This window comes from Trifolium pratense, linkage group LG7 (assembly GCF_020283565.1).
Source record: "Trifolium pratense cultivar HEN17-A07 linkage group LG7, ARS_RC_1.1, whole genome shotgun sequence".
Taxonomy (NCBI): domain Eukaryota; kingdom Viridiplantae; phylum Streptophyta; class Magnoliopsida; order Fabales; family Fabaceae; genus Trifolium; species Trifolium pratense.
Window position 1 is genome coordinate 59,063,288 of NC_060065.1, and position 11,414 is coordinate 59,074,701.

At 33.5% G+C, this 11,414-nt stretch overlaps 3 protein-coding genes across 4 annotated transcripts; 1 reads left to right on the plus strand and 2 right to left on the minus strand.

Annotated features, from left to right (window-relative positions):
- Positions 1 to 444: 444 nt before the first annotated feature.
- LOC123896728 (ABC transporter C family member 13-like) lies at positions 445 to 1,091 on the plus strand. The gene is made up of 2 exons (XM_045947083.1): positions 445 to 529; positions 876 to 1,091. Exons 1-2 carry the CDS (start codon positions 488 to 490, stop codon positions 1,089 to 1,091), a joined length of 258 nt encoding a protein of 85 aa, XP_045803039.1. The 5' UTR covers positions 445 to 487.
- Positions 1,092 to 4,031: 2,940 nt separating this feature from the next.
- On the minus strand, positions 4,032 to 6,208 carry LOC123896729 (probable fucosyltransferase 8). The gene is made up of 2 exons (XM_045947084.1): positions 5,962 to 6,208; positions 4,032 to 5,875 (listed from the first exon to the last, which is right to left on the minus strand). Exons 1-2 carry the CDS (start codon positions 6,206 to 6,208, stop codon positions 4,410 to 4,412), a joined length of 1,713 nt encoding a protein of 570 aa, XP_045803040.1. The 3' UTR covers positions 4,032 to 4,409.
- A 2,392-nt stretch (positions 6,209 to 8,600) lies between these two features.
- Positions 8,601 to 11,392, minus strand: LOC123898959 (probable fucosyltransferase 8). 2 transcript variants are annotated; one of them, XM_045950003.1, is made up of 3 exons: positions 11,121 to 11,392; positions 10,927 to 11,025; positions 8,601 to 10,663 (listed from the first exon to the last, which is right to left on the minus strand). In XM_045950003.1, exons 1-3 carry the CDS (start codon positions 11,299 to 11,301, stop codon positions 9,171 to 9,173), a joined length of 1,773 nt encoding a protein of 590 aa, XP_045805959.1. In that variant the 5' UTR covers positions 11,302 to 11,392; the 3' UTR covers positions 8,601 to 9,170. The 2 variants fall into 2 exon arrangements, with proteins under 2 accessions (XP_045805959.1, XP_045805960.1); XM_045950004.1 differs by having other exon boundaries at positions 8,628 to 10,664; positions 10,937 to 11,025; positions 11,121 to 11,362.
- Between the last annotated feature and the right edge of the window lie 22 nt (positions 11,393 to 11,414).

Below are 11,414 nucleotides of genomic sequence, written 5' to 3' on the forward strand. Positions count from 1 at the left end.
TGATTCAGTATGTATCATTTGACTGGGACCAAAGATATGACTATGACAATCGAATATATCGTGACCCATTGTTTTAGATATATAGTCTAACTAATAACTCTTGGATTGGAGGATACTCGACATCCATATGCCTGATTGCTTTGATTTTCATCATACGTTCCTAATACCAACAATGTACTTGGATGGAATGTGTCATTTGCTGCTACAAAATCGATTTGAAATCTTTGAAATGGTTGTGTTTTCATTTGACTTGAGTCATGAGGTGACCTTTATGACAGACACCCTTCGATAAAATTTTTGATAAATTTTTTGATGACCCCCTCTTTATAACACATGATTTTCCAATCTATAAGAGACGTCACTTGGTGGTGTTAAATGAGTCAATTGCTTTGATCTCAGATAATAACAGCGATAATACTTTACAGATATCAAAAATTGATGTACAAGTTGCTCGGTGGATCTTACACAATGCCATTCTCGGTCCTCTATGAAGGGAAAAACCCGATTGCTCTGTACCCACAACACTCAGGTTATTGTGTAGTCGCTTCACAATTATTTTATGTGTGCGTATGTGCACGCGCACGCCAAATTTTTATATATAACATTTTTAAAGTAGTCCAATTTTTTTTTAATCTATCATGAGATATATCAATATTAGTGTTATATGCATTTTTCAAAAATATAAAATAAGAACTATTTGATTCGAAACTTATTTTTGTTTAAAATCTTATTGAAATCTGACACAAATAAGCAATGTAATATAATCTGATTCCTCCTATGTGTGTGTGTGTGTGGTAGAAGTTTATTTATATACGGATTTTTGTTCTTGACACAATATAAAGATTAGCATAATGATGTGTCTAATTTATATGCAGGCAATATCTTCTGCTGATATGATTGTTGTATTGGACAAAGGACACTTAAAGTGGATGGGAAGTTCAGCTGACTTTCCAACTTCTTCATATACAGCATTCTCCCCATTGAATGAAATGGATTCAACTTCACATAATCAGAAATCTTGCAGCACAAATTCTTCTATATCCAAGGAGCAGTCTCTTACTGATAGAATTATCATGACATGGATTCTCTAGAGGGAGCAGATGGTGTAATTGAAGTGGAGTTGAGGAAGGAGGGAAAAGTTGAACTTGGTGTGTATAAGTGAGTATAAACACATTGGCTGTTGATATCAGTCATGTATGGGGAGGTTATGTTGTCAATTTCGTAAGTCATCTTTTGCGGTTTAAATTGTTCATTTACATTTTAATGCAGGAACTATGCTGCTTTTATTTTATCTTACATACAGGTATTCATAATATTTTTTGTTTTTCTTATGAACTATGAAATTTTGATATTTGCATCAACTTTATCCATCATCAGTATATTTTTATATTTTGGTTCTCTGTAGGTCTTCTTCTTAGTTCTGTTATTGCCCTTTTGGTATATCTACAGTAGACTTCAGGTATTTGTTTTGCTTATTATCATTTTCATGGATTTAAGCACTCTGCTTGTTTTAGCTTTCAAGTTGTAAAAACACTTTGGAATTTTTATGTTATAATGTATGGTTCAGAACTCTTCATGATTGTGGAGTAAGAAATATGAGTTTATAATGCTTCAAATCAATTATTTTGGAATAAATTGAATTTTAAGTTTTTAAAACATTAATGACTTTTTAACTTAGTATGATAGACAACATTCAACTTATCAATGCACTGGTTTCAGTTCTTCTACAGGTCAACATCGAGAGAATTGCGAAGACTGGATAGTGTTTCTCGCTCTCCAATATATACATCCTTCACCGAAACACTTGATGGATCATCAACTATTAGAGCCTTTAAATCCGAGGTAAATGTATTTGTATTTTACAGAAACAATCATAACTGCATATTTTTCTTTGTATGTGTGCGTGCACGCGTGCGTGCGTGCGTGCGTGATAAACTCGTACGAGTCTACGAGTCGAGTCTACGAATCAAGTCTGCGACCCTTTGCGAGTCTGAGTAGACTCTCGAGTCTGACAACCTTGCTAGTACATACAAGTTTTATTTAATAATTGCATTTAGCTAGAGAAGTACATGCATGCATTATATAGTAAGTAAGTATAAATCATCGGATCATCATCGATCATGCATACCATTCAATTTTACTTCCACAAGTTTCAACAAGATCTTAAAGACCCATACCATTCCAATTGTTGAATGCCTGATAAAAGTATTTGATTTGGTTGAATTTATTGAAGGAGCAAGTGCCGTGTTTAACCCACTCAGACTTCCAAAACTTCTCAGGGTTTGGACTAGTATTTTTTTTTTTTAAGAAATTAAATTAGTCCACCTAAATTGGTATCAGAGAGAATCGAATCTCAGGTCCCAAGCCAATACCAATGCACCAACTCAGGTGAGTTTTTGGGTTTGGACTAGTATAACTGGGCCACGAAAGTACTAGTACTAGTTTTAATTTTGGGTTTGTAACTCCACATGTAACTGCAGGGAGAAAAAAAAAACAACAAAAGTACTAGTACTTAATCTTAGTGATATATAGTAGTGATCAAAATAACAAAATAAAAAAATTAATGATCACCTTGGTCGGGTCGAGTGATCCTCCCTTCGCTTTGCGATCATTAATGCATGTATCTGGCTGAGGATCGGAGTGATTCGACGGCCACATGCCGTGAATCGTGAAAGTGTTGCGTACTATTAATTGAGCTATGTAGTTGCTACCGGGCATCTGCAGTGTGCAGGTCCCCACTGAAAAACCATAACAAAAAACTCGTAGTATCCTAATGTTGCTGAAAATGAAATCATGAGGGTGAAGATAATTATTAGTGAATTCATATTTTGTGAAGCCATGTTGTATTGAATAATTAAACAATGAAAATCTCAATTCAATTTATAGAGGGATAGAGTGGGTGAATGAATGAATATTGTACTAAAAGAAATGATTTTTTGACACAACTTTTAAGACAAAAATATAATATTAAAGGACAATCTTGTCATTTTTTTAATATAAAAAGGTGAAATTGATAAAGTAGAAATGATAAGAGTGGAAGAGAGAATGATGTAAAATGACAAAATTGTCCTTTGGTGTTGTATTTTTATCTTAACAATTGTGTCTAAATAATATTTCTCTTGTACTAATATAGTAACGCGTTCTTCCCATCAATACATCATGTGTTTCCAAATATAAATACAAGACGTGTCAATAAATTATATTAGTGGACGTATTTGTAAAATAACTTTACACTGTCTCCGTGACCTTAGCTCAGTTGGTAGGGACGTCGCACTTATACGTGCAGGAGCCGAGGTTCGAACCCCGGACACTCCACTTATTCACATTTAAGGTGGATTTTCTAGCCTTTAGCCTTTTTAGAGTTTTGCACGGAAATTAAGAAAATGATAAGTAAAGTTATTTTTACCCTTACTTTATTAAGAAAGAAAAAATATATTTAATTAATGTCTTAACTTTTTTAATAGTACAAATGGTAAAGTATTACTAAATGTGCATTAGTTTCTTAAGAGGACTAAAGTTTTGGGACAAAATAAAAAGACTAAAAATTTGAGATGGAGCGAGTAATAACAAAAGCTAATTAGCTTCTCAATATTGATTCAATATACAACAGGGCCCAATTTGCAATAGATAAAAGCAATAATAAGAATATGTACCAAAAAAAAAAGCGATAATAAGAAAGAGTATGTCTTACTTATGTATCAATTAAACATAAATATTATAGTCACTTTTTTTTTTTTTTGGTACATAATATTATTATTATAGTCACTTTATCACTGATTAAGAATAAGTATAATCTGCTAAAAAAATTACTCTGCTATACAACAATAAATACATATGGATTGATACAGACTTTAAATTGAAACCAAACTTTGAAGTAAATATGCTTGATCAAAATGCTAGTTTTAATTAAAAGCTGTCAAAATGTGGCAGGGCTAATCTCGTTTGGCAAACCAGAAGCATGATTGATCTATACTTCTCTATGGCAAACAAGATTTGCTCTGTCCTTCCTTACATTGATTTGTGACACCGTGCTAGACGTCATCTACGTCGAAGTATAACAAATTAACAACAATCTGTTTGTAACTATGTAAAGTGAAATTATTTTTGTATTTGTTTCAACTTCTCCAAATTTATTAACCTTTACTATGATAACAAATATATGAAGTTGATTGCCACCTTATGCAACAAAAACTATAGGTTGGATATTGGATTATTCACCGGCTCAACTAGGCGATCTCAATTCCAAAAAAATAAATCAAATGGGTTTCTTCTATCTAATATTCTAATGTTTAAGATCATGAAAAAAAATCATATTTACAAAAAAAAAATAATGCCTAAAATAGTTTTGATGTCACCATAGACTAAAATTAAAATCTTGCAAGAAAAAAAAAAGGATAAAATATTAATAGCTACTGAAGATCATTGACCAACTTTACACCCAAATTATAGTCCACACATCTCCTCATGTAAGGAAAAGCTTTACCAACATCATCATCTATAGGTTTCTCCATGCAATCAAGTTTAGGAGGTATATGATAACAAGGCTCCATAGAGACATCTTGCACACATGGCGAATCTGGGAGGTTGTTGTCTTGTAATTTGTAAAGAACCCATGGCTTTAGGCCTCCCAAACTCTGAGCCACATACCCAAAAGTTGATAGAGAGCTAGTTACCAAAACATCACATAAACTTAAAAGATACATTTCTGTCAATGCTTTCTTGTTTTGCAAGTTATCACCAAACTTTTGATGCTCTTCGTGACTTGGCTGATAAACCCCTATGATTTCCCCTGTAACACTTGGTTTATTCAAATACATCGTTCTAAGGTTCTCACCATACTCTCGATATAAAGATGCTACCAAAACCGACTTCAAAGTTTGATTTTTCCGTGGAGATTCTTTTGAATCTTTTGCGGCAAAATTGGGCAGTATCTTATTTTTTTGGGCGCAGGTCAAAATTTGCTTTGTGATTGTTTGGTGTGAACTGATATTAGGATAAAATACTCTTACTTGGATTCCAATCTTCTCATCTGCCTTGGCCAAATATGCTTGATAGAACCTTTTGATTGGTCCCCATACATCATTTGAAGGGAAAAATAGGTAGCGTCCCAAATGGTGAAAAACAGTTTCTTTGTTTGGGAACATTTTTCTAAGCTCTTGACCGAAGGATGGACCCATAAAAAGAGAAGGTACAAAGTATTGATCTGATCTTAAAATCAAGATTGGAACTTTATGTAGAAGATGTTGGCTATGATCACAAGAGAAAAACATTTCATGTTCATCATCTGTGTGTTCTATCTTGAGATGCATAACCGACGGTAATAATAATTCCTTTGAATTGTTTTCCCTATCCCTTTTCATCACAATATCATATGTTTCAAAATCTTTTTTTCCGTTGTCGTCAGTACTAAAAGGAAATTCTTTAGCATTAGGTAATAACCATGATGAGTTGAGGAACGGTTCACAAAATAAGCCAACCATGTCATCTTGAAACTTCACTAGTAGGACGCGGTCAGTGAGGATTGCATAAAGGAATGTTGCAGCCATGCTAACAATTCTGTTCCCTAAGCCATTAGCAGGTGTCCATACTATGTACTTACATGATCCAATAGTAGTAACATTGGATTTGAAACTATTAAGATGTACCATGGTTCTCTTGTAAGCTCTAGTATGAGGTCCACATCTTCTGTGAAGATCTTCATAATTGCGAAGTTTGGATATGAGATATGGAGAAGGTTTATAAGGTGATACTTTTCTGTATAAGTAGGATTGATATCTACTTAAGCATGATCCTTTATTAAATCCAGAAGGTATAAGTCCATCAAGGAATTTATCAGCATGATTTCTAGTTGATGAGGAGGAACTATTTGTTGATCCTGCAGATTTGGACATGTTAAATATATTTTTATATATCAATCATATTGAAGTTTACAACATAATAAGCTATAGAAATGGATATTACCTATATTTGACTCTGTAGAATTTTTGGTTTCCAATTCATTATTTGTGATGTTTTGGGATATTATTCCTGATCTCAATGGCAAACATTGAGTTGTCAAATTTTGACCTCTTCCATTTATATCTTTTGAAAACAACTCAAAATGACCAAAGTTGGAGGTGAGTGTTAATATGAGTATAGAGAATGATATGATAAAGATGACCAAACAAGCACTTCTGATCCCATTTGAACTCAACTCCAACCATACCATGATGATGATGGCTTCAATGACTTGTAATTAGCATCCACTATCCCCTTCAATACCAAGAAGATGAATATATGATCAATCTCTCACTATTTATATATTATTAATAAATAGTGGTTTAAGAAATGTTCTTGACTTTGTTTGAAAGCAATGCAACAAATTGATACTAATGTTCTTGACTTTAGTGTATTATAATGCAAAAAGCCATAAAATTAGTTTCTCAATATTTTTTTTGAAGGCAGAATTTCAATTTGCTTCTCAATATTGATTTTCAAGTGCATTCTATAAAAAAAAAAAAATACAACAGTGCCCAATTTACAATATATATATTCATGTAAAATTCAATTCCTAGTCGTGTTTTGCAATTTTATGGTGGAAACATCTCTTGCACCAAGTACAAACTTATTTTTTCATCGGATCAATAAGTCTTATCAAATATTTTTTAAAAATAACGTTGTGTATAATACAAGACTAGTTCACTTATACAATCACATTAAAGTTGAAAATGTACTATGCACATTTTTCCTTGATTTGTCCAAATTCAAAGAAAAGATGGTGAATTCAGACAAACCATGTTTATAAAAAAAAAAACGAACATGAAAAAACATGAAACAAAAAAATTCAACAATTTGAATTCAAAGTTGAGAGCAAGACAATTACGTACCTGGAGAAGATTATGTGCTGCAATCAGTCCTTGTAAATATAATTTTGCAAACCACCGTTTTATATATGGTTAAAAAATATCAAGTATATACTGTAATAAAAAGAAATCAAGTATATATTTATTGATATTGATTGGCATACTTTTTTCCATATATAGTTTTACAGAAAATCAAATATATATGATCCTATCCTATATATGTGATTTGCTGGTGACAAAATATTCTTTTCCCAATGCATTAAATGCACTATATTTCATATTTCATAATTTATATTTTTGTCAGTTTTTTTCCTTTCTAACTTCTCCCCCATGGGTAACTCTTTTCTTAATGCCTTTTTAGGTTTTTATTATCAAATGCAGAAAATTAGCATCCCTGTCTACAGAACCATTGTTGAACTTGAACAACGAGACTTTCTTATTTATTAAGCATTACAACTATTTTTTTTATTTTTTTTATTTTTTATTTTATTACATTACTAACTAGCGTGCAGAAGAAACCGATGTGACTATTTGTCCACTAATTTAGAGTCCGTTTGAATTTGACTTATCTTTGAGCTTATGCAAATAAATAAATTTTTATTTTAATTCATAAGTATCTCTATAAGATGTTTTTCCATAATCTACCTTGAAAAACTTATAATAATATATAAAAACTTATTTATTTGCATAAGCTTAAAAATAAGTCAATTCAAACGGACCCTCAATGTTTTGGCTTTCAACACACTCAAGGACTGTTTTCTTCACGGCTGTATTTGGAAATGAGTTCTTCTTTTCGCATCCCCTGAGTTTCTTACGCGCCCCATGAGTTTCCAATTTGAATTTGAATTTAATTTATATGCACCGTCGGTGTAAAGATATTTTGCACATGCGTCCAATAATATACAGACACATCATGTATGGTCATTAAAAACACATGATGTGTCACATTCATTAAATGATGTGGCAACGCGTCATTGGATGTATGTGTAAAAAAAAATTACACCGACGGTGCACTACAATTAAACTCTTCCAATTTTATCCCTCTCGTTGGTTAGGTAACGAGCGTGTAAAAGTGCAAAACCTGGGAAGACATAGTTCGCTACTAAAGTAACGAACTGAGTTTGCACTTTAGTTAGCGGCCCTTATAAAAACATTTTCATAGGGGGTGAAGGAAGGGTGAAGGAGACAAAAATATTAGATTTTATAAGGTTCGCTACTTAAGTAGCGAACTTTATTTTTTTTTTCTTCAGTTTTGCGCCCCTTGAGTTTGCTTCTTAAGCAGCGAAGTGTTTTCTTTTTTACTTTCATATTTTCACCCCCTTTAGCGAGGGGTATTTTTGGAATATCGGGAGCGCGCAAGAAAAGTCGGGAGACGCGAAAAGAAGTTCTCTTTGAAAACATGACTTAATCGGCATGTTTTGCCTCTAGAATTGATGTTATTATACTCTTGTGCAGCTCAACATAGTCTTCTGTTTTAGTTCGGCGCATCCAAACCGTTTGAATTGACTTATTTTTTGGCTTATGAAAAACAGTTTATACAAATTAATAAGCTTTTATATTAATTCATAAGTGTATTTGGTTCTTTTGTTTTTATATTAGGGATTGAACCCTAGACCAAATAGTTAAAGAGGCGGAGTATCTACCACGTGTTTCGCAGTTTGTCAAATTGATTTTAGTTCAAAGTAATTTGAAAGTGAGGTGGATTTATCAGGTAAAAGTGAGATGGAACATAAATTTGAGTGGAAAAATTGTGTTTGACGTAAAAAGATACAAATCCAAATTTAAAGCTAACAAACAAGTTAAGAATATAATGTTTATATTCCATTAATCCCAACTCGAACCAGAACTAGCTATATCTTATTCAGAGCACACAAATATAATTACAATGCTATTAGCAAAAACCAGTGACACAAAATACAGTAACTAAGTTAAGAATTTATGTTACACAAATTGGTTTACTCAAAATAATGCTCAATAGAGAGACAATATACCAGTCACATTAAGGGGTGTCCAACAAATAGCAGTTAAGCATAACCATGCAAGCCTCAGATAACTTGTCTACCAAAGGACTTCAGTCGTGTGAGGTTCATTTGTGTATCATCTCATCACCAATAGATTACTTAGCACTAGCACAAGCAGAGGATTTCGGTCATGCGAGGTTTCCCATCAATTCACTGAACTAGGAATAGGGGACCATTCCAATGAAACTGTTTCTACTAGTCAATAACACTTTCACTGTTCTTGAGGACCTCAAATACGGTCAAACATAGAAGTATGAAGTTGAGTAGTGAAATGTTAGAGCGAACATGGACCAACGATGTTAATTTGTTACCTACGATTAGCATTAACCAACCTCAATCCACTTTTTACATCCTCACAATGCTTCATGTGATGATAAAGGGAAGTAAAATCAACTGTGTTGTTGGCCCTACAGTCATATTTGGGAGGATAATGGAAACAAGGCTCCATGGACATTGCTCGTTGACAAGGTGGATTTGGGATGGTTTCCCCATATGCCCTCTTTAGAATCCATGGCTTTAAACCTCCAAGACTATGGGCAACATACCCAAAAGTAGACTTGGGGCTTGTAATCAATACATCACACAGACTCAGTAGATATATTTCTGTCCATGCTTTAATATTGTGCGTGTCATTATTTGATTTTTGACGCCCTTCGTGACTTGGCTGATAAACTTTTATTACCTCACCGGTCACAGTTGTATTTGCCTTATACATAGTCCTCAGCTTCTCACCATATTCAGAATATAGAGATGCCACTAGAACAGCTTTTGATGTCTGCTTCTTCAAATGAGATGTTGCTGTCTTCTGCGCGTCCAATTCGGGCAACAGCTTATGCTGAAGGGTGCAGGCTAGAATTTCATTGATAACAGTTGTATGCGGTACTTGGTGAGTGTTATATACTCTAATCTGCAAGCCAATTTTCTCATTTGCCTTGGCTAAGTGTGCCTCGTAGAACCTGGTAATTAGTTCCCATGCCTCATTGGATGGTTGAAAAAGGTAACGCCCCAAATGATGAAAAACAGTGTCTTTGTCAGGGAACATTTTGCTTAGTTGTTGTTGAAATGATGGAATCATAAAAAGAGAAGGGACAAAATATTGATCCGACGACAAAATGAGAACAGGAACTTTGTGGAGAAGACCTTGACTTTGATCACAATGAAAGAAGTTGTTATGACGAGCATCATGGGAGTGTTGTAGATTAAGAATAAGAAATTGCGGCAAAAGTTCGTTTGATCTGTTGTTTTTGTTGCTGCTATTGATTAGCATGGTTTCATATGTTTGAATATGTTTATGATCTTTCCAATATGGAAAGTTCCTGGGCAATAACCAGGAGGAATGAGGAAATGGGTCACAAAAGAGACCAAACATGTCAATCCCAAATTTGACAAGTAGAACCCGGTCTGTAAGGATAGCATAAAGAAATGCTGCAGCCAAGGTTATTATCCTGTTCCCCAATCCATTGGAAGGTGTCCAAACAAGGTATTTGCAATCATTTTTGCTAAATTTTTTTGTACCCTTTTTTTTTGTGGTCATGATGAGTTTGGCGTATGATTTGGTATGAGGTCCACAAGTTGTATGAAGAAGTTCATAGTTTCGTAGCTTGGATATCAAATATGCACAAGGTTTATAAGGTGAAGGTTTGCGGTATAAGTAAGATTGATATCTACTCAAGCAAGATGGTGGGTCAAATGTAGAAAGTAAAAGTCCATCAAGGAATCGGTCATTAGGAATGGTAGTAGAAGAAGATATAATAGATGTAGTATCCTTGTTTTGGTTTTCAAGGGAATCATTTTTTGGAGCTGTAGATGTGGAAATAAAATTAAATAAAATAAGCATGATAATTAATTAATTGTATAAGAAATTTAAATCCAAAATTGTAATAATGTTGATTTCACTCTCACCCTAATAAGTTATGGTAGTTTTGAGTAACATTGATTATAGTGTATATCTGAACTAACTAAGTAACTAACTAATGTGAAGAAGCAGTAATGATGATGGTATATGTAAGTAAAGAAGAATATTGTAATTAAGAAGAAGAAGAAAGTGTAATAATGCTGCTAACCAATAATGATAATATCTGCAGGCACTGTTTGTGATGCGGCGTTACTCTGAGTTTGATGAGGTGGTTGTTGTAATTGAAAGTTGGTTCCCGTAACATTTTCTGACAATAAGACAACAAATAAGAGAGAAAATAAAATGTTAAAGAATGAATTAAAGACTTAGTGAATAGATAGATAGATAGATAGAGTGACTGACCCGGCGGTGAGTCTGTAACAATAATAATGTTGTTGTGATCTTTGGGTCTTTCATCAGATTTGAAGCTGAAAAGAGAGATAGAGTTGTAGTAGTTGTTATGGTGAATGAGGAGGAAAGTGAAAATAGAGAGAGTTGTTGTTATGGAAGCCAGAACAAGTAACAATAATCTCAATTTATCCATCAATCAATCTGTCTGTCTTCTTCAACGAGCGGGTGGGTGGGTTCAGATCTTCCCTGTCTTGTGTTGTGTTGTGTTGTGCTGTGTTGTGTCAATTTCTATTTTATTTTGATTCA

What these genes read in the sequence shown, in the direction of transcription:
- LOC123896728 (XM_045947083.1), top strand. Translation starts at nt 488, where the DNA reads ATGAAGGGAAAAACCCGATTGCTCTGTACCCACAACACTCAG. An exon ending in TCTGTACCCACAACACTCAG is followed by an intron (nt 530 to 875) that starts GTTATTGTGTAG and finishes ATTTATATGCAG; the next exon opens with GCAATATCTTCTGCTGATAT.
- LOC123896729 (XM_045947084.1), bottom strand. Translation starts at nt 6,208, where the DNA reads ATGGTATGGTTGGAGTTGAGTTCAAATGGGATCAGAAGTGCTTGTTTG. An exon ending in TTCTACAGAGTCAAATATAG is followed by an intron (nt 5,876 to 5,961) that starts GTAATATCCATT and finishes CCAAATCTGCAG; the next exon opens with GATCAACAAATAGTTCCTCC.
- LOC123898959 (XM_045950003.1), bottom strand. Translation starts at nt 11,301, where the DNA reads ATGGATAAATTGAGATTATTGTTACTTGTTCTGGCTTCCATAACAACA. An exon ending in TGTTACAGACTCACCGCCGG is followed by an intron (nt 11,026 to 11,120) that starts GTCAGTCACTCT and finishes TCTTATTGTCAG; the next exon opens with AAAATGTTACGGGAACCAAC. An exon ending in TGCAGATATTATCATTATTG is followed by an intron (nt 10,664 to 10,926) that starts GTTAGCAGCATT and finishes CCACATCTACAG; the next exon opens with CTCCAAAAAATGATTCCCTT.